Below are 19,219 nucleotides of genomic sequence, written 5' to 3'. Positions count from 1 at the left end.
TAAATTTGAAGATCTTATTGACTTTATTCAACAATTGGGGCAGCATCCCATCTAGCAAATAGGAACTCCAAAGAAATGCAGAAAAGGACAGGTTTTTTCATGACAGAAAGGGGGTAGGGCAAGGAATTTCATAAACAAAAAAGGATTATTTCAGGCAAATGCACTGTTCTTTGGGGAAGGCTGGAGTCTATTAAGAGGATCACCTCACTAGTACTAACAGGAAATTCCAGACTACTAGTTAAGATTATATTCCTAGAACAGCCTGAAACTGCAGTTAGGTTGGATATCAAGTCTTGCTTTGCAAATGTGGGTGTTGACATAGATAACTCCATTTTGGGCCTGTTGTCTCTTAACAGTCTCTGCCCTCCACAGACTCTTAGTCTATAAAGGAAGACACACAACAATTCTAATAATTAGATATCTTTTTAAAGTAAGTTTTTAAAAATACTATAATCAAATAACATTAGTTGATGGGGAAAGCTCTTTTTTTTTTTTTTTTTTTTTTCAGAAGAATTTCGCTTAACAAGCATAGAAGAAAACATAGAGAATCACAATATTTAATGAAAATAATTCAGGCAGCAAAACCATTAGATAAAAGATTGATGAGGAACTGGCTGCCAAAGTATCTCTTCAGACTGTTGGCTGGTTGTAGGAGAAACAAAACTTCACATTGGAAAACCCAGTGATCAATGTTAGCATTACTAAAAGTAGAACAACCAAATTGTATGCCTCCTATTGATAGAAATATTGATCGTTAACCTATTCAGGGCCTTAGATAGAATTTCCAGTTTACAAGAAATACGGGGAAAGAAAAAAATGGAAACAGTTGGACAAATCCAGAATGTAGGACATTGTTTCTTTACTAAGTCAATAGCAAAAGAAGAGGGAAGAGAAGACTGTTCTAAATTTATAAAAACTTGGCAAAATATTTTAAATGATGGACTGTATGCTCATTATACTATTTTCTCTACTTTTACGTATTTTTGAAATAAAGTATTTAAGTATATATATGTTCACTATAAAAATTTTTCACTAATTCAAATATATAAGATAGAAATAAAGTTCCTATTCCTCAAAGGTAACGTTTAGAATATGACATGACAGACTTTTATCTCATACAAGTATAAATACCCATTTATATAATTTGTAAATGAGCTCTATTCCACATTGTTCTGCAACTGTAATATACACACACACACACACACACACACACACACATATATGCATATATAACACATGCATGTGCGTGTGTCCATATTTTTGTAAGATGAATTACTAGAAGCGGAATTCCTACTAGTGAAATTCATACTTCAAGGAGGATAGTGATTTAAATTTGGATACATGCTGCAAAACTTTGTTTTACTAGTATATAGTTCCAGTAACAACATAAGGAAGTCTGTTTACCTTCACACACTCTGCTACTAGGTATTATCAATTGCTGATCCCTTACTCTGATAAAACAAGAAAAGAGTTATCTTCTGTGATTATGTTAAACAAGCAGACAAGTTCAAGGGCAAGACATGATTGATTTAGCCAGTAAAAACATAACAAGCTATTTTAGATTTAGATGGATTATTATTTATATAAACACCAAGAAGAAGAATAGTCAAAGATGCCATCTCCTCTTGGAGAGGAGCTAGATAATTGCAATGTGAGTTGTGGGACACATCACTGTTGAGGAGCCAATTCTAGATGCAGCTAGGAAGATTTTTAGTCTGCAGCTATATTTGGAGTTTATATTGCCTCAGAACTGGGAGGTGATGAGAAATAGAAATAGTCTTGTGTCTGCCTCTCAGTGGGATAGGCAGATGGGAAAAGGCCTCATGGAAGTTACTCACAAGCTTCCCATCCTTTGAGTATCACAAGATGTTCTGCCAAGACTCAATTATAGCTGTAGTTCAAGTCCAGGGAATTAGGAGGGGTCACACATCAGGATAATGGAAGTTACTCAAGATGAAGGCAGGATGGGCAGTAAAAAGGGAAATCCTGAGCCATATGTGGAGGAGGGTGGGTACTGGGCATTTGGCAAATCACAGTAATAAGGACAGGCTTAAAAAAAAAAAAATAAGGACAGGCTAGAGGATAGCTAAAAGACTGTATCTCAAAGAAATCTGTTGTGATGAGCATTGTGTTGACTAATTGAATTTAAATTTTTTTTAAAAAAGTGAAAACAAAAACAAAGAAACCAAGGTTTTTACATAAAGGTAGAGAGGTAATGGTCTGGAAGTGGTAATGTGGAGGAAGGTAGACAGCGACCTTACAGCTTTCATAAAAAATAACTCAAAATGGATCACAGACCAAAATGTAAAGTGCAAAATTTATAAAACTTCTGTAAGATAACATAGGAAGAAACCTAGATGACTTAAGGATTTTAGAGGCAACACCAAAAGCAAGGTCCATGAAAGACTTGCTTGGGATACCTAGTTTCTCTAAGTGACAAAAAATGTATCAGGGGATCTATAGACTAGGAACCACACCAGGGAGCATGCATAAATGAGGCAAAGGTCTGGATACTCAGGGCCCTGGAAACAGGCTTGCATGCCATGAACACTGACATCTTCCAAAGATCTTTTTTCTCCCCAGCTTTCTAAGTCCAGCTGGGCCAGTTCTCCACTAGAGTCCTTAAAGGGGAGAAGGAAATGAGGCTGTAGGACAAGCCAGATGTGTCTCTTATTACCTCAAAACATTTAAACCCAAATCTGTAATATGCAATATTTTGTTAAGTGAGTAACACTTAAAATTGAATGAAATCATAATTAAACTTCATTATGGGTATCTATTGATATCTTACTATTTTATACGTGGAAGCATGAAAAGTGTTTAAAATACAACTTCAGTTGATTCAGCTTGACTGTAATTAAGAACTCTGTGAAGAGGAGGTGTGGTGTTTATGTTTGGATCCCCAGTAGCTGTTTAGTGGCAGAGTCCCAATCTTGACCCAATTCAAGCCGTTGGCAGATAGATGGATATTGTCCTTCAGTTCTTCTTACCCATTCACTTGCTTTCTTTATTTCTTCAAAAGCCCAGGGAATATTTCTAGATTAGAAATAAATGGTTCCATCAACTTCAGAACACAATTATATATGAAATATAATATGATACCAAATCCAGCACATAATATCAGACAAGATAATTCTGTCAAAAATTGAGCTATGTAAGGGTACGTGGGTGGCTCAACCATTAAGCTTCTGCCTTTGGCTCAGGTCATGATCCCGGGGTCCTGGAATCAACCCCCACATCAGGGTCCCTGCTCCGCGGGAAGCCTGTTCTCCCTTTCCCACTCCCTCCTGCTTGTGTTCCCTCTCTCACTGTCTCTCTGTCAAATAAATAAATAGAATCTTTTTTAAAAATTGAGCTATGTAATAAAAGCAATTATCTCTGACATTTTATGCAAGTTCTATCAGACTGAATCAACACATTTTAAAATATATTATTATACCCACCAAGTTCCAGCTTCCAAATGCTTCACAGACTTCCTTGCTGCCTCCAGGACAACTCAAGCTTTCTCTAGCCTTTATATATTGTGTGTGGTTTTTTGTTTTTGTTTTTTTTTTTTGGTCATCCCCTTTCCTTCCATTCTTCTTGATCTAAATCCATCCATTCTTCAAGCAGAAACTCAATACTATTTTACAAACCAGGTTTCTATTTTTCTTTCCTTTTTACTGTACCAAGAATTCTTAATTTGATTAGTTAACAAAATACTTAACACTCACCCATGAAACTGCCATGTATTCTGTCACACAAATCAGGAACAACAGTACTAAACTGTGCATAACAAAAAACTTGAAGTTTGTGTACATAAAATGACATCAAGCATTCAAGACTGTCAATATTCAAAAGTCTATTCAAGATTCAGAAAAATTCCAAGATTTTTCATTAATATTAGTTAACTACATTCATTCCTCATTTATCTTTCACCTGCTAGAATTTATTAGCAAGCAAGTGGGAACATATACTAAAGTTTAAAAAAAAAAATTCTATGGGAGGGGACTAAAAATTTGGAAAATTCTCTCCATCTTCCTGATTTTTTTCCCTGTAAACTGGGAAAGAGCCATCAGTATAGTGTGGTAGCTAAGAGCTAGGTTCAAATCCTGACTCTGAAATTACACAATGTTGGCTGTGTGATATGGTGCATCTTTCATGCAACACTGGAAGTCTCCATTTCCTCAATTATGATAATATGAGATCCTTAGGGTTTGTTGTCGGGATTAGCAAAACAGATAGATTTCATAGGCTTAACAGTCCCTCTCACAGAGTAGGTAATCAATAAATGTTAGCTGAATATTATGATGACACAAACATACTAAACAGGGAGCACGTCCAAAGTGGTTAAAAGACCTGTTTCCCGGTAATCATTAGTCCCACTTGTAGTTATGAACTACTACAAGCAACAAAACTAGTTTTAAATATTTTCACTAATTCCATTGGTTTTCCTCTAGCTGACCTCTAAACTTTGACTGACCATCTCACTAGTGTGAAGGTTTTGTTCATAAACCTTGATGCAATATGCTACTGTAGTAATGTTATGTGCATCACGAAGCAGAAAAAGACAAAGAAAAGTTATAAATTATATATGCAATAAGCAGGAAATAAAAATTACTTCAAAGTTTGACTTTAATAAGTCAACTTTATTACTTACAAACCTTTTTGCTCTCACAATAATTCATATAGTAAGAACAAAGTGATGGAATATACTTCATTATTTTTGAAAATCTTGGTAAAATACTTTGTGATATTGCAATTAAAAGTAGGTTCAAGTTATTAATACTTGTTTTAATGGCTATCATAGTTGTGATGCCAGACAGGCCAAGAAGGAAGGCTTTATGCCTCTCACCGAGATGGTTTTTGGCTCTTTGAGAGAAAGAATTTAAGAGCAAGCCATGTAGAGAAAGGGACAAAGATTTCTTATGTATACAAGTAAGAAAGGAGCTACTACACATATAAAGTAGTGGCCTCTCTTCCAGGGGAGGAAGAGAAGCCCTCCTACCACCTTGTCTCTAACAAATGGTTTCATAAGGGTTTTTGTTGTTGTTGTTGTTTGTTTTAATAGGTAACCATATAGGGTGGGGGCTTACCTTTTAACTTTGGGTTTAACAGTTACATTGGGCATTTAGTTTTTCCACTGTCCTATAGAGTTGTGGAATTACCCACAGGAGCAATTTTAGGAATGTCCAGTCTTTATGACTTTTACTGATGGAGGGAGTGGGGCCTTATGGTCTTCCATAAACTGAATCTTTTCACATGTTGTCTTTTAGGTTAAGGGTGAGCCTAAAAACCAAAATGGCTTTACTTTGGTCAGCTTGTCTCCTAAGCTTCTCGAGTTCTCTCTGTCTCAGTTGAAAAAGATCTAAATAGAAGAAATGCCTCTTTGGTTGTGTCTGCTAAATCAAATATTAACTTGTCAGTCCTGTCTACTAGTTCTTTGAAGTATTTTTCTTGATATTCACTTAATAAATTCCTATCTTTCTCAAAGAACTCTTTTGGCAAGCTCATGAGAAGGGACTGCTTTTCTTAAAAATGTAAGTACAGCTCTTTCCCATCTTGCAAGATGGCGGGCGAAAAAGCTGAGAAGCCGGATACTAAGGAGAAGAAACCTGAAGCCAAGAAGGCTGATGGTGGTGGCAAGGCTAAGAAGGGTAACCAGAAGGCTAAAACCCCGAAGAAGGGGAAGCCCCACTGCAGCCGAAACCCTGTCCTAGTCAGAGGAATTGGCAGGTACTCCCGATTGGCTATGTATTCCAGAAAGGCCATGTACAAGAAGAAGTATTCGGCAGCTAAATCCAGGGTTGAAAAGAAAAAGGAGAAGGTTCTTGCTACCGTCACAAAACCAGTTGGTGGTGACAAGAACGGTGGTACCCGAGTGGTTAAACTGTGCAAAATGCCTAGGTATTATCCTACTGAAGACGTGCCTGGAAAGCTGTTGAGCCACGGCAAAAAACCTTTCAGTCAGCATGTGAGAAAATTGCAAGCTAGCATCACCCCTGGGACCATTTGATCATCCTCACTGGGCGCCACAGAGGCAAGAGGGTAGTTTTCCTGAAGCAGCTGAGCAGTGGCTTGCTACTTGTGACTAGACCTCTGTCCCTCAATCGAGTTCCTCTGTGTAGAACACACCAGAAATTCGTCATTGCCACTTCTACCAAAATTGATATCAGCAGCGTGAAAATCCCCAAACATCTCACTGATGCTTATTTTCAAGAAGAAGAAGTTGCGTAAGCCCAGACACCAGGAGGGTGAGATCTTCGACACCGAGAAAGAGAAATATGAGATTACAGAGCAGCGCAAGGTTGATCAGAAAGCTGTGGTCTCACAAATTCTGCCAAAAATCAAGGCTGTTCCTCAGCTTCAGGGCTATCTCCACTCTGTGTTTTCTCTCACAAATGGAGTTTACCCTTACAAATTGGTGTTGTAAATTTCTTACAAAGAACCTAATTAAATAACTGATCCAAAAAAAAAAATGTAAGTACAAATTACCTACAGTAAAATGCTTGATTTATTATTTTCTGAGTTCCAATTTTGTATTTGATGCTATTGGGAATTGAGAACTTAATCAGTCTTTGTGAGAGGGTAAAAATAGGTTTGCTTATTTATTTTAATTTCACCTGTAAATATATATCTCTAAGGGACAAGAAGAACTTTTTCTTAAACATGACATTAAAATAGCTATAAGAGATTCTTTAATATCACAAAATATCCAGGTAATGTTTAAATCTCCCTAATTCTCTCTCTCATTCTCTTTAATAAAAAAGGTTTTGTTCAAGTCAGGATCCAGTGTAGACCTAACATTGCCTTTGGGCCATGTGTCTTTTAATTCATAGTTTCCACCCATCCCCTCGTTTTCCTTTTGCCATTTATTTCCTCACATTCCAGACACTGCTGTTGGTAGTCCATCGCATAATTTAACAATTTCAATCTCTTCTCTCTGGCATCTGGTCTTTATTATGCAAAAAATTTATGTAGTTTTAAAGTTAAAAAAGTAAAACAAAGTATATTAGGAGAAACCTTGTCTCCTCTTCCTCCCCTATAAATAATATTTTGATTAGTTTTGCTAGTTTTTCCACTTACCTTGCCTTTTTGAAAAAATCACAAGCTAATTATATAGGTATGTATGTATACGTTCATATATGTATGTTTTGTTTATATGCACGAACATAAGGGGTGAAAATTTGCATGAGGTATGGATGGAGTTTTTGTAAGTAAGAAGGGTATTCACATAGGCCTCGAGGCCTCTTGTGTGCCAGAGGTCAGCCCAAGGACTAGGAGCCAGGGTGCCAGAACTGCCTCTCTCTACACTGTCACATTATGACATCAAACTTCAAGTGGTCACAGAACTCTAAATTTGAACCTGGTCTTCAAGAAGTTGTATTTGTCCAGGCAGGACTTTAAATTTGTTTTATTTAAGTTTGTTAGTTTGATTTATAACTTTTAAATGCTTAGACATATAGTATGTGTGTTTCCATCTATATTCTTGTGCCAGACCCTGCAATTTTTTGGGAACAGACCTAGTCCTAACAATCACATTGTGGATTTTCCAAAAGCACACAGAATCAATATGCCATAGTGAAAAGAATACTAAACCGGGAGCCAAATATATGAGTTCTGGTGTAAGCTACACTTAAACACTCTGAGCCCTGGTTTTTCACTGAACCAAGAGGCATAAATATTGTGTCTGCCCTGCCTGTGACATAAGAACATAGGCAAGATATTCCCTGTGAATAAATTCTCTTTGTTCTTACAATTCCATGTTGCTTCTTACAAATTTTAATTAAGAAATGGTCAGAAATGTAAGTGAGTTGCTTAATACTATAATTAAAGCTATACCTGGAAATGGAAGCATCATCCAATTTCATTAGTGATTTGAAGACTATGCCCTTTTGTTCCAACTTGGTGCGAAGAAATTGTAGTACCAGAAATGTGGCAATCAGCTCCAGGAGACGCTCTCTTCCTTTTATTCCTAAAAGTGGAAAACCCTTTTATATTTGTTGGAAACTCTGCATCTCAAACTGTGCCCATTTATACAAATTCTATTAAAGAATTTCCATACTATTAAACCATAATACATTAGCAGATCATAAAACTCCATAATTCTTTTCAAGATCCTTACCTACCTTGTTATTTAAATAAAATATGAGGACAAATGGAACAAGTGCCATAGCACCCTGATGACTGTTAGGAAGGAATACATCCATCGCTTCATTTCTTTGCCCTCTTTAATAAACAGAGATGCATGAAGTTCGTGAAAGAAATTCAGTTTCTAGTCTCCTGCTACAAATAGCTTTGAGGAGTAAACCTAAATGTACAACAGATAAACAACTCATACAGCTGGGTAGGTCAGCATAGCAAATTATTTCTAGTGATTTGTGCCATCGGAATAAATTCTTAGGCCCAAGATGGAGCTGCTACTACCCAGGGTGCCATGTCAGCAAACCAAAATCTAGATAACTTTTATGTCCCTATAAATACTTTACCTGATCAGAAACACAATGTATCTAGTCAGCCAATCCTCCAAAACCAAGCCAACTCTGGGTGCTATACTCACTTCCCTGTTCCTTGACCTTTCTAAATACGGTTAGATACACAACCCCAAGTAATGAACAGAAACCAAGTACTTCTTCCTTGATTCCTGCTTGCCTCTTTATATAAGAGCTTGCAGCCCTGTCCCCTTAACTTTGCAGTTCTCTGGACTCTTTAGGATCAATTAAATTGTCTTATTATTTTTAACAGTACCTACAGGTAACTGGTGTTATACACCCAAACCAAGATATTTTACTATATTATAAAATACCGAAATTGAAAATGAGTGTTTACATATATATTGAGCCAGAAATTAACACATTTTAATTTTCTTAAATGCAAGTATGTATTTGAAATCGCATCATATAAAAATTAGATTTAAAGTATTGTTATTTTTCTAATCTAACACTTCATGAAACAAAACTTTCAACATCCATTTTTTTTTTTAAAGATTTTATTTATTTGGCGCAGAGAGAGAGAGCAAGGGTGAGCACAAGCAGGGAGAGCACCAGGCAGAGAGAGAGAGAGAAAAGCAAGCTTCCCACTGAGCAGAGCCCAGTGCTATCTGGGGCTCTATCCCAGGAACCTGATCTGAGCCGAAAGCAGCGACTTAACTGACTGAGCCACCCAGGTGCCCCTTTTAACATCTATCTTAAGTGGGTTAAGCCACCCAGAACATGCCACTTTCATTTTGAAAAGAAGGCAATCAGGACCCAGAGGACTCAGGAAAAGCATTTTACCTTCCCCTTAACTGTTTAAAAGAAATTAGAAAGGTGGCTTCTATCAGGAAGAGAGCTATTACCAGAGATAACTTTTTTTTTTAAAGATTATTTATTTATTTATTTGACAGAGAGACATCACAAGTAGGCAGAGAGGCAGGCAGAGAGAGAGAGGAGGAAGCAGGCTCCCTGCTGAGCAGAGAGCCTAATGCGGGACTCGATCCCAGGACTCTGAGATCATGACCTGAGCCGAAGGCAGCGGATTAACCCACTGAGCCACCCAGGCGCCCCTACCAGAGATAACTTTTTCACCTGAGAAATATATATGCATTGGAAGACAACATCCATTTACCAAGCATTTCCTCCACTCACCTTCCTGTGAATCGCCCCTGCGCCTCCTCCACTTGAAGCCACAGACCTCTCTCCCTTTCCTTAGCTCAGTTGCCCAGCTGCCTTTTGAGTCCCATCCTTGGGGGGGCTCCCTACTGTACAGATATATATGTGTGTACATAATTAAAATGGTTTATTTTTCTATTGTTAATCTGTCTTTAATTATAGGGTGTCTCAGCCAAGAAACTAGAAGGGGGGGAGAAAAATTATTTTCCTCCCTTGCAATCTTCATCATCATTGAGCTACAGTGAGTTGTCTGGTAGTTTCCGAGGTAAATTATTTTTATTTCCATCTTAGATGTTTGATACGTAGCACAGTTAGTATCACTACAACATAACCATTTAATGGTTTTTTAAAATTATGAAATATTATTAAGCACACAGAAAAGAGAAATATATGATAGCTGGTCACCTTTTAATATTTTCCCTCATCTGCTTCAAATCTTTATTGATTGATTGATGGATGGATGGATGGAAATTCCTCTCTTCTTTAGAAGAAACAATATGGGGCACCTGGGTGGCTCAGTGGGTTAAAATCTCTGCCTTTGGCTCAGGTCATGATCCCAGGGTCCTGGGATCGAGCCCCACATCGGGCTCTCTGCTCAGCAGGGACCCTGCTTCCCCCTCTCTCTCTGCCTGCTTCTCTGCCTACTTGTGATATCTGTCAAATAAATAAATAAAATCTTTGAAAAAAAAATAGAAGAAACAATAGATTGTAAAGTTGAAGCCATCTTGTATATGTCCTCTGATTCCCACCCCATCTCCCCAGCTTTTCAAAGGTAAACACCATCTGGATTTTGCAATTTACATTCCCATGATGTACTTTGCTTTTGTTGTTTTTGTTTTGCAAGACATGTCCTACTCTTTTCCAAAGTTAGTCTCTACATGTCATGTGTTCTCCCTTGCTTAATCAATTAAATGTATTTTTCCTCTTTTGTATATACCTTACATATACATATTTTGTCCCTTTATCTACCTTTTAAAAAAAAGTTTTAAATTCCAATTAGTTAATTTATTTATTAATCCATTTATTTAGCTCTTCTTTGATCAGAGATCAGATTTATTGTTTTCTTCATATGGCTCTTATACATATTTTGTTACATTTATACCTACGTGTTTCATTTTTGAGAGTGCAAATATAAAGGATATTGTGTTTTTAATTTCAAATTCCATTTGTTCTTTGTTGGAATATAGGAAGGAAATTGGCTTTTTTATATTAATCTGTATCCTGTAACCTTGGTATAATTGTTCACTAGTTTCAATAATTTTTTCTTTTACTTCATCTGCAAATCTTATAAAAATCTTTTTTAAAGTTTTTATTTTAATTTCAGTTAAGTTTCAAGGGTTTTTTGTTGATTCTTTTGAATTTTCAACATAGACAAATATATCATCTCTAAACAAATAAAATTTTAATTTCTTCCTTCCGGGTCTATATATCTTTTACTTCCTTTTCTTGCCTTACTGCATTAGCAAGTACTCCCAGTACAATATTAAAAAGGAGTGGAGAGAGGGACAATCTTTTCCTTGTACCTGATCTTCATGTAAAAGCTTCTAGTTTCTCACCTGTAAGTATAATGTTAGCTATAGTTTTTTTTAATGGTCTTTATTAAGTTGAAGAGATTCTCCTGTATTCATTGTTTACTGAGAGTTTTTAGCATGAACGAGTGTTGGATCTTCTCAAATGCTTTTTTCCTAATCTATTGATATGATCACGTGATTTTTCACTTTTAGTTTGTTGACATAATGGATCACATTAATTGATTTCCTAATGTTGAACCAGACTTGTATACCTATGATAAATCCCACTTGGTCATGGTGTATTGGTCTTTTTATACTTTTTTGGATTCAACTTCCTAATATTTTGTTGAGGATTTTTGTGTCTATGTTATGAGGGAAAATGATTTGTAGTTTCCTTCTCTTGTAATGACTTTGTCTGGTTTTGGTATTAGGGTAATATTGTCCTTATAGAATGAGTTAAGAATTATTCTCTCTGCTTCTCTAATTCTGAAAGACATTATAGAGATTTGGTATAATTCCTTCCTTAAATGTTTGGTAAAATTCACCAGTGAACTCACTGGGCCTGGTGTTTTATGTTTTGGAAGGTTATTAATTATTGATTCAATTTCTTTAATAGATACAGGTCTATTCATATTTTCCATTTCTTCTTTTGTGAGTTTTGGCAGATACAGTCTTTCAAGGAATTAGTCCATTTTATCTAGATTATCAAATTTGTGGGCATGTATTCACAACACTGAATCTATAGATCAATTGGGGAGAACCAACATCTTCACATTTTTAGTTTTCTAAACCCATTCATTACCTTAAAAATTTTCTCCATTTACTTTGATCTTTTAAGAATTCTCTCATTTGGGCGCCTGGGTGGCTCAGTTGGTTGGACGACTGCCTTCAGCTCAGGTCATGATCCTGGAGTCCCGGGATCGAGTCCCACATCGGGCTCCCAGCTCCATGGGGAGTCTGCTTCTCCCTCTGACCTCCTCGCTCATGTTCTCTCTCACTGTCTCTCTCTCAAATAAATAAATAAAATCTTTAAAAAAAAAAAAATTTAAAAAAAAAAAAAAAATAAAGTGCTTGTAAAATAATAAAAAAAAAAAAAAAGAATTCTCTCATTTGGGGTGCCTGGGTGGCTCAGTTGGTTAAGCATTTGTCTTGGGCTTAGGTCATGATCCTAGGACTCCAAGATAACCACCTGAGCTGAAGGCAGATGCTTAACTGACTGAGCCGCCCAGATATCCCTCTCCTTTATTTTTAAAGGCTCTTTTCTGCTGAATATAGAGTTCTTAGTTTGTAGGGCTTTTTCTTTCATCACTTTAAATATATTATTCTATTGGACATTCTTTCCTGCTTTGTCGAAGATTAGTTGACTGTAGAGTTGAGGGTCTATTTCTGGGCTCTCTATTCTGTTCCATTGATCTATGTGTCTGTTTTTGTGCCAGTACCATGCTGTCTTGATGATAACAGCTTTGTAATAGAGCTTGAAGTCCGGAATTGTGATGCCACCAACGTTGGCTTTCTTTTTCAATATCCCTTTGGCTATTTGAGGTCTTTTCTGGTTCCATATAAATTTTAGCATTATTTGTTCCATTTCTTTGAAAAAGATGGATGGTACTTTGATAGGAATTGCATTAAATGTGTAGATTGCTTTAGGTAGCATAGACATTTTCACAATATTTATTCTTCCAATCCAGGAGCATGGAACATTTTTCCATTTCTTTGTCTCTTCCTCAATCTCTTTCATGAGTACTTTATAGTTTTCTGAGTATAGATTCTGTGCCTCTTTGGTTAGGTTTATTCCTAGGTATCCTCTTCAATAAATGGTGCTGGGAAAATTGGACAGCCACATGCAGAAAAATGAAATTGGACCATTTCCTTAAACCACACACAAAAATAGACTCAAAATGGATGAAGGACCTCAATGTGCAAAAGGAATCCATCAAAATCCTTGAGGAGAACACAGGCAGCAACCTCTTCGACCTCAGCCGCTGCAACGTCTTCCTAGGAACATCTCCAAAGGCAAGGGAAGCAAGGGCCAAAATGAACTATTGGGATTTCATCAAGATCAAAAGCTTTTGCACAGCAAAGGAAATAGTTAACAAAATCAAAAGACAACTGACAGAATGGGAGAAGATATTTGCAAACGACATATCAGATAAAGGACTAGTGTCCAAAATCTATAAAGAACTTAGCAAACTCAACACCCAAAGAACAAATAATCCAATCAAGAAATGGGCAGAGGACATGAACAGACATTTCTGCAAAGAAGACATCCAGATGGCCAACAGACACATGAAAAAGTGCTCCATATCACTCGGCATCAGGGAAATACAAATCAAAACCACAATGAGATATCACCTCACACCAGTCAGAATGTCTAAAATCAACAAGTCAGGAAATGACAGATGCTAGCGAGGATGCGGAGAAAGGGGAACCCTCCTACACTGTTGGTGGGAATGCAAGCTGGTGCAGCCACTCTGGAAAACAGCATGGAGGTTCCTCAAAATGTTGAAAATAGAACTGCCCTATGACCCAGCAATTGCACTATTGGGTATTTACCCTAAAGATACAAACGTAGTGATCCAAAGGGGCACGTGCACCCGAATGTTTATAAGCAGCAATGTCCACAATAGCCAAACTTGGAAAGAACCTAGATGTCCATCAACAGATGAATGGATCAAGAAGATGTGGTATATATACACAATGGAATACTATGCAGCCAGCAAAAGAAATGAAATCTTGCCATTTGCGACAACATGGATGGAACTAGAGCGTATCATGCTTAGTGAAATAAGTCAAGCAGAGAAAGACAACTAATATATGATTTCCCTGATATGAGGAAGTGGTGATGCAACATGGGGGCTTAAGTGGGTAGGAGAAGAATCAATGAAACAAGATGGGATTGGGAGGGAGACAAACCATAAGTGACTCTTAATCTCACAAAACAAACTGCGGGTTGCTTGGGGGAGGGGGTTTGGGAGAAGGTGGTGGGATTATGGACATTGGGGAGGGTATGTGCTTTGGTGACTGCTGTGAAGTGTGTAAACCTGGTGATTCACAGACCTGTACCCCTGGGGATAAAAATATATGTTTATAAAAAATAAAAAATTAAAAAAAATAAAAATAAATAAACAAACAAATAAATATATTATTCTATTATTTTTTAGCTTCCATTCTTTCTTCCTTTTTAAAAAATATTTTATTATTTATTTGAGAGAGAGAGAGGGCACAAGCAGGTGGAGCAGCAGTCAGAGGGAGAGGAAGAAGCAGGCTCCTCGTTGAGCAGAGAACTGGACATGGGACTCTATCCCAGGAAACAGATCATGACCTGAGCTGAAGGTAGCTGCTTAACCAACTGAGCCACCTGGGTACCCCTACCTTCCATTATTTCTGATGTGGGATAATTTAAAATTCTTATAGATGTTCTCCTGACTCTAATGTGTCCTTGTTTTCTGTTTGCTTTAAGATTTATCTGTGATTTTCAGCAGTTTGATTCTGGTTTACTTGAATGTGTTCTAATTGTATTTATCCTGCCTGAACTTCTGCTGAGTGTCTCAGATCTAGACGTTGATGTCTTTCAACAATTTTAGAGAAAACTCAGTTATTATTTATTCAAACATTTTTCTATCTACTCTCATTCCTCTTGGGATCCCAATTATACAAATGTAAACCTTTTGGTATCACTCCACATGTCCTGGATTCTCTTCTTTTTTCATTATATTTTTTTTTTCTGTGCTTCAGTTTGGATATTTTTTATTACCACTTTATATTATTTTAATTTAAGTTACATGATTTCTTTTTGTTTTGTTTTGTACATTCTGCTACTAAGCCCATCCAATGACCCTTCCATTGAAGATATTGTAATTTCCAGTTCTAGGGTTTTCACTTGATTCTTACAGTTTCCATCTATTTGCTGAGCTCCTCCCATTTGTTCACCCCTTCTGTTCTTCCTTTCTGATAAATCCTTTACTGTATTTTTAAAGATTTTATTTTTATTTATTTGACAGAGATCACAAATAGGCAGAGAGGCAGGCAGAGAGAGAGAGAGAGAGAAGAAGGGAAGCAGACTCCCTGCTGAGCAGAGAACTTGATGTGGGGCTCGATCCCAGAACCCTGGGATTTAACCCACTGAGCCACCCAGGCACCCCTTTACTGTATTTTTAATAGCAGTTTTAAATCCTGTCTGCTAATTTCAACACAAGGGGCATCTGTAGGTCAGCATCTTTAGGCCATTTTCCCTAGATTTTAAGTCATATTTTCTTGCTTCTTTGTATATTATTAAATTTTCATTCTAGATTGAAAATTGTGGAGACTCTGGATTATACGCTCTTATTCTAAAAAGTGTTGAGTTTTGTTTTGGTATATCCTTTGAAAGCTTTGTTTTAGGTTTTGTTAGGGTGAACCTATTTTGTATTTCTCCCTCATCCTGTGGAAGTCTTTGATCATGATTTATGGTCCTTTTGATACTGTCTGGGTTTTAGTGGAAAACTTGAGATTTTTATAAATTCTAATTTGTTATAATTCAAATGCCAAACTCTGTCTCCCCAACACTTGGCAGCAGCTGAAATCTCTGCTCTACACGTTTCCTTTCTAGTTGTTGCTTTTTTCTAGATTTCTTAAAGTAAATATATGTGTGTATATATGGGTTAGGGAGAACCAAGATATGAGGGAATTTGTATGCAGATTTCAGAGGTCCCTGCTCCGTGGCTCACTCCTTTCTAGGATTTTCACCCTTAATTTCCAGCCACTCTGGCAGCCTTGAACTCTGACCCCAATATCATTATCCTGTTAAGACTTTCTGTTTCAGTTCAATCTCTCCTGTGCCTCATGAACTGAGAAGTACTTTTGGGTAAAACAACAGCTGGATAAATGTGGAGCTCACCTCATTTTTTTCCTCTTTTCAGGGATTTTGTACCCTTTGGTTTCTGTCTGCTTTTTATTGTATTCTAGGCCTTAAAAGAGTGGTTTTAAAATATTTTGTCTGGGGTTAAAAAGTGTTTTTGGTAGGAGAGTTAGTCTGATATTATCCCCTTTATCATTCCAGGAACTAGAATTCTCCTTATGCAGATATTCATAATTTCTTCTTAGTGTGGTGCAGGTCAAACAGACAAAGATCTGCTAACCATGGAATAAGCCTGAGTATGAAAACCCTGACATTTCCTCAGAATTGTCAATTTCCTCAGAAATGTCAGGGTAGTTGCTGTTCAATGAATACTGACTAGTTGTTTAATATGTTTATTTTATTTTTAAAAAATCTCTTAACTTAGAGCTAGCATTTGACCTTTAAACCAATTGCTGATCTGTTCCCTTCAGTATCATGACAAGAAACAGGTCCACAGAGGTCGAACTTGCTCTGGCAGAGACTGACTAAATGCTTATAAAAGCTGTTTTCTTTTCCTTAACACAAAGCTAAAGTAAATTTCCCAGCCTTCTTGTATCTAGGTGGAGTTCTGTGACTCAATCCTGCCACATTTTCTCTTTCTCCTATCTACCAGGTAGGTGATGCCAGAGCAATTTTCTTCTTTTCTTTTTACCAGAGTAATTTTAAAGACACTTTTGATAATGGTAGAGCCATAATAGGGAAGGAGCCTGGGTTTGTAAATGACAACCTGGAGTGGAATTTCCTGCTGACCACTATTTGACTGTGATATGGGCAAGAAAATAATCTTTACTTTAAGCTACTGAAATTTTGTATTTTTTAAAACAGAAGTTACTGCTACTTATGCTAACTAATTACACAAAGCCTAATCAGTGGTGAAGATATGCATAGAAACTAGTCCTCTGTTTTCTTTGATGGTTAACAAACATAATTCCACTCATATGTAACTTACATAATTATCATAGTAGTACACTAGTTTATAACAAAATTTAAATAATTAAGAGCGTGCCATTTAATTAATAGAAAAATGGTGACTTACCCAGAGAGCGAATGCCTTTTTGTTCAAGAAAGCTGTTTAAAATAATTGTATTAAGGTTTAATATAAATCCCAGTTCTGGTGTAAGTTTCCAGAAGCCATCCTATGAAATAAAAAACAAATTTAAGCCACAGTACTAAAATTGATTCACATACATAAGAATGTAATATAATAAATAATATGTTTCCAATTATTTCAATTCAGTTTAAGACATTTCTAAAATTTTTATTATCAAAAATTTTTAATTACTATTTTTATTATTCTTTTTAAAAAAATATTTTATTTATTTATTTGACTGATAGAGATCACAAGTAGGCAGAGAGGCAGGGAGAGGGAGGAGGAAGCAGGCTCCCTGCTGAGCAGAGAGCCCGATGTGGGGCTTGATCCTGGGTCCCTGGGATCATGACCCGAACAAAAGCAGAGGCTTTAACCCACTGAGCTACCGAGGTGCCCCTATTTTTATTATTCTTAAAATTGAAATTCTTCGTATACTAGTGACACAGTATTGTTGGGAATCTCAAAAATACTATGGATGTTATGTACCAGATGGCACTTATAAAAATCTGGAGGGGCGCCTGGGTGGCTCAGTGGATTAAAGCCTCTGCCTTCAACTGGGGTCCTCAGAATGAGCCCTGCATCCAGTTCTCTGCTCAGCAGGGAGCCTGCATCCCTTCCTCTTTCTCTGCCCGCTTCTCTGCCTACCTGTAATCTCTGTCAAATAAATAAATAAAATCTTTAAAAAAAAAATCTGGAAAGCGGGGCACCTGGGTGGCTCATGGGTTAAGCCTCTGCCTTCGACTCAGATCATGATCCCAGAGTCCTGGGATGGAGTCCCACATGTAGCTCTCTGCTTGGCACGGAGCCTACCTACCCTTTCTCTCTACCTGTCTCTCTTCCTACTTGTGATCTCTCTCTCTCTCTGTCAAATAAATAAATAAAAATCTTTAAAAAAAAAGTATGGAAAGCTGCTCATGTGTAAGGATTTTAAAAAATGGTGTTACACATTTTTTTCTTCTAGTAATGCTTTGAACTGATGTTTCTCAAACTTTTCTTTTTCATGGTAAGGAAACTTTAATTAAAATGCCAAGTGCAAAAGGACAGGATTTGGCTGACATATGTAAATGCAAATAAAAGACTGTAGGGAAAGTGAGACTTCATTGAAGGTGACATGATTGGAGAAAGAAGATGTGCTGAGCTAGCACCTCAGCAGAACAGGTAGTTTGGGGCAGTGCAATAAGCTACAGGCATTTCAGAAAAATTACACTGAAAATGTAATTGTGATGTTTCTCAAACTTTTAAGTAGCATGATTCCTTTTGATCAACATTAAAAATGTGCCTTTATGATGTCTGAAGTGTGAAAATGACATTTTTTTTAACTAAATATAAAATTGTTATGGTGAATATGCACTTTAAAACTATCTTACTTATTCTCACTGTCCTCTGCCCACCTCAGCTAACTTTTAGGGCTGATGTTTCTTACATATTATGAGGTAGTTGTAAACCTGAACATGGGGATCTTGAACTTGAAGTAGATCAACTCCAGGTCTCAGGGGCACTAATACAGGGAGCAGAAAGAAGGGTGAGGTCATAGGCAGATGCACAGACTCGCAATAATTTGAAAAAAATAACAGCATGTTAGCATATGCTAACACTTAACACATGCTAACTAGTGATGAACTAGTTCTAGGTGCCAGGTTATTTTACTTTATTTTATTTTTATCTGTTTAGCCACTCGTGTGGAGGCTATTACTATACCTTTTGCAGATAAGAACTACTTTTCAGATAAGAATACTGAGGCACAGAGAAGTTAAGCAACTTGTTCAAAGTCACACAGCTAATAAGCAGCAGAAGCACAATTTAAGCCCCGACAGTCTGGCTCCAGGACTCATAAATGGCAGTATCTGCTATACTGTTTCCAACACTGTTTTCATGTACGTTCTTTCAGGTTTAAAAAAAAAAAAAAAAGCTGACAGCTGTTATTATCTCGTTTAAACCTTAAAGCCACTCTAAGAGGCAGACACCATTATTACCCCCAGTATATGGGTGAAGAAACGAAGACTCAGAAAGGTTTTGACTTGCCTTAAATCACAAAGAAGTAAGACTAAGGCTCAAATTTAGTCTCACACTAAATCAAGTTGCTTTTCTGCTTCACTAAACTACTAAAATAAAT

General features: G+C 36.8%; 1 protein-coding gene and 1 pseudogene across 6 annotated transcripts in view; one reads left to right on the top strand and one right to left on the bottom strand.

The window, feature by feature from the left end:
* The window catches only part of PARP4 (poly(ADP-ribose) polymerase family member 4), a 129,905-nt gene continuing 110,686 nt past the window's right edge, over positions 1-19,219 (bottom strand). For 5 of the 6 annotated variants that reach the window (XM_045072416.1, XM_045072415.1, XM_013048816.2 and 2 more), the window contains 3 exons: positions 17,053-17,152; positions 7,822-7,954; positions 1-3,036 (listed from right to left, as the gene is read on the bottom strand). In XM_045072416.1, the coding sequence (XP_044928351.1) occupies positions 2,889-3,036; positions 7,822-7,954; positions 17,053-17,152 (381 nt within the window). In that variant the 3' untranslated portion in view covers positions 1-2,888. The remainder of the gene's footprint in view (positions 3,037-7,821; positions 7,955-17,052; positions 17,153-19,219) is intronic. The other variant, XM_045072418.1, reaches the window with a different exon arrangement.
* LOC123389809 lies at positions 5,510-6,458 on the top strand (annotated as a pseudogene).

Source organism: Mustela putorius, unplaced genomic scaffold (assembly GCF_011764305.1).
Source record: "Mustela putorius furo isolate JIRA1106 unplaced genomic scaffold, ASM1176430v1.1 tig00004035_pilon_pilon_pilon, whole genome shotgun sequence".
In the NCBI taxonomy this organism is placed as follows: Eukaryota; Metazoa; Chordata; class Mammalia; order Carnivora; family Mustelidae; genus Mustela; species Mustela putorius.
The sequence above is the reverse complement of the archived record's forward strand: the minus strand, read 5'-3'. Positions and strand labels throughout refer to the sequence as shown.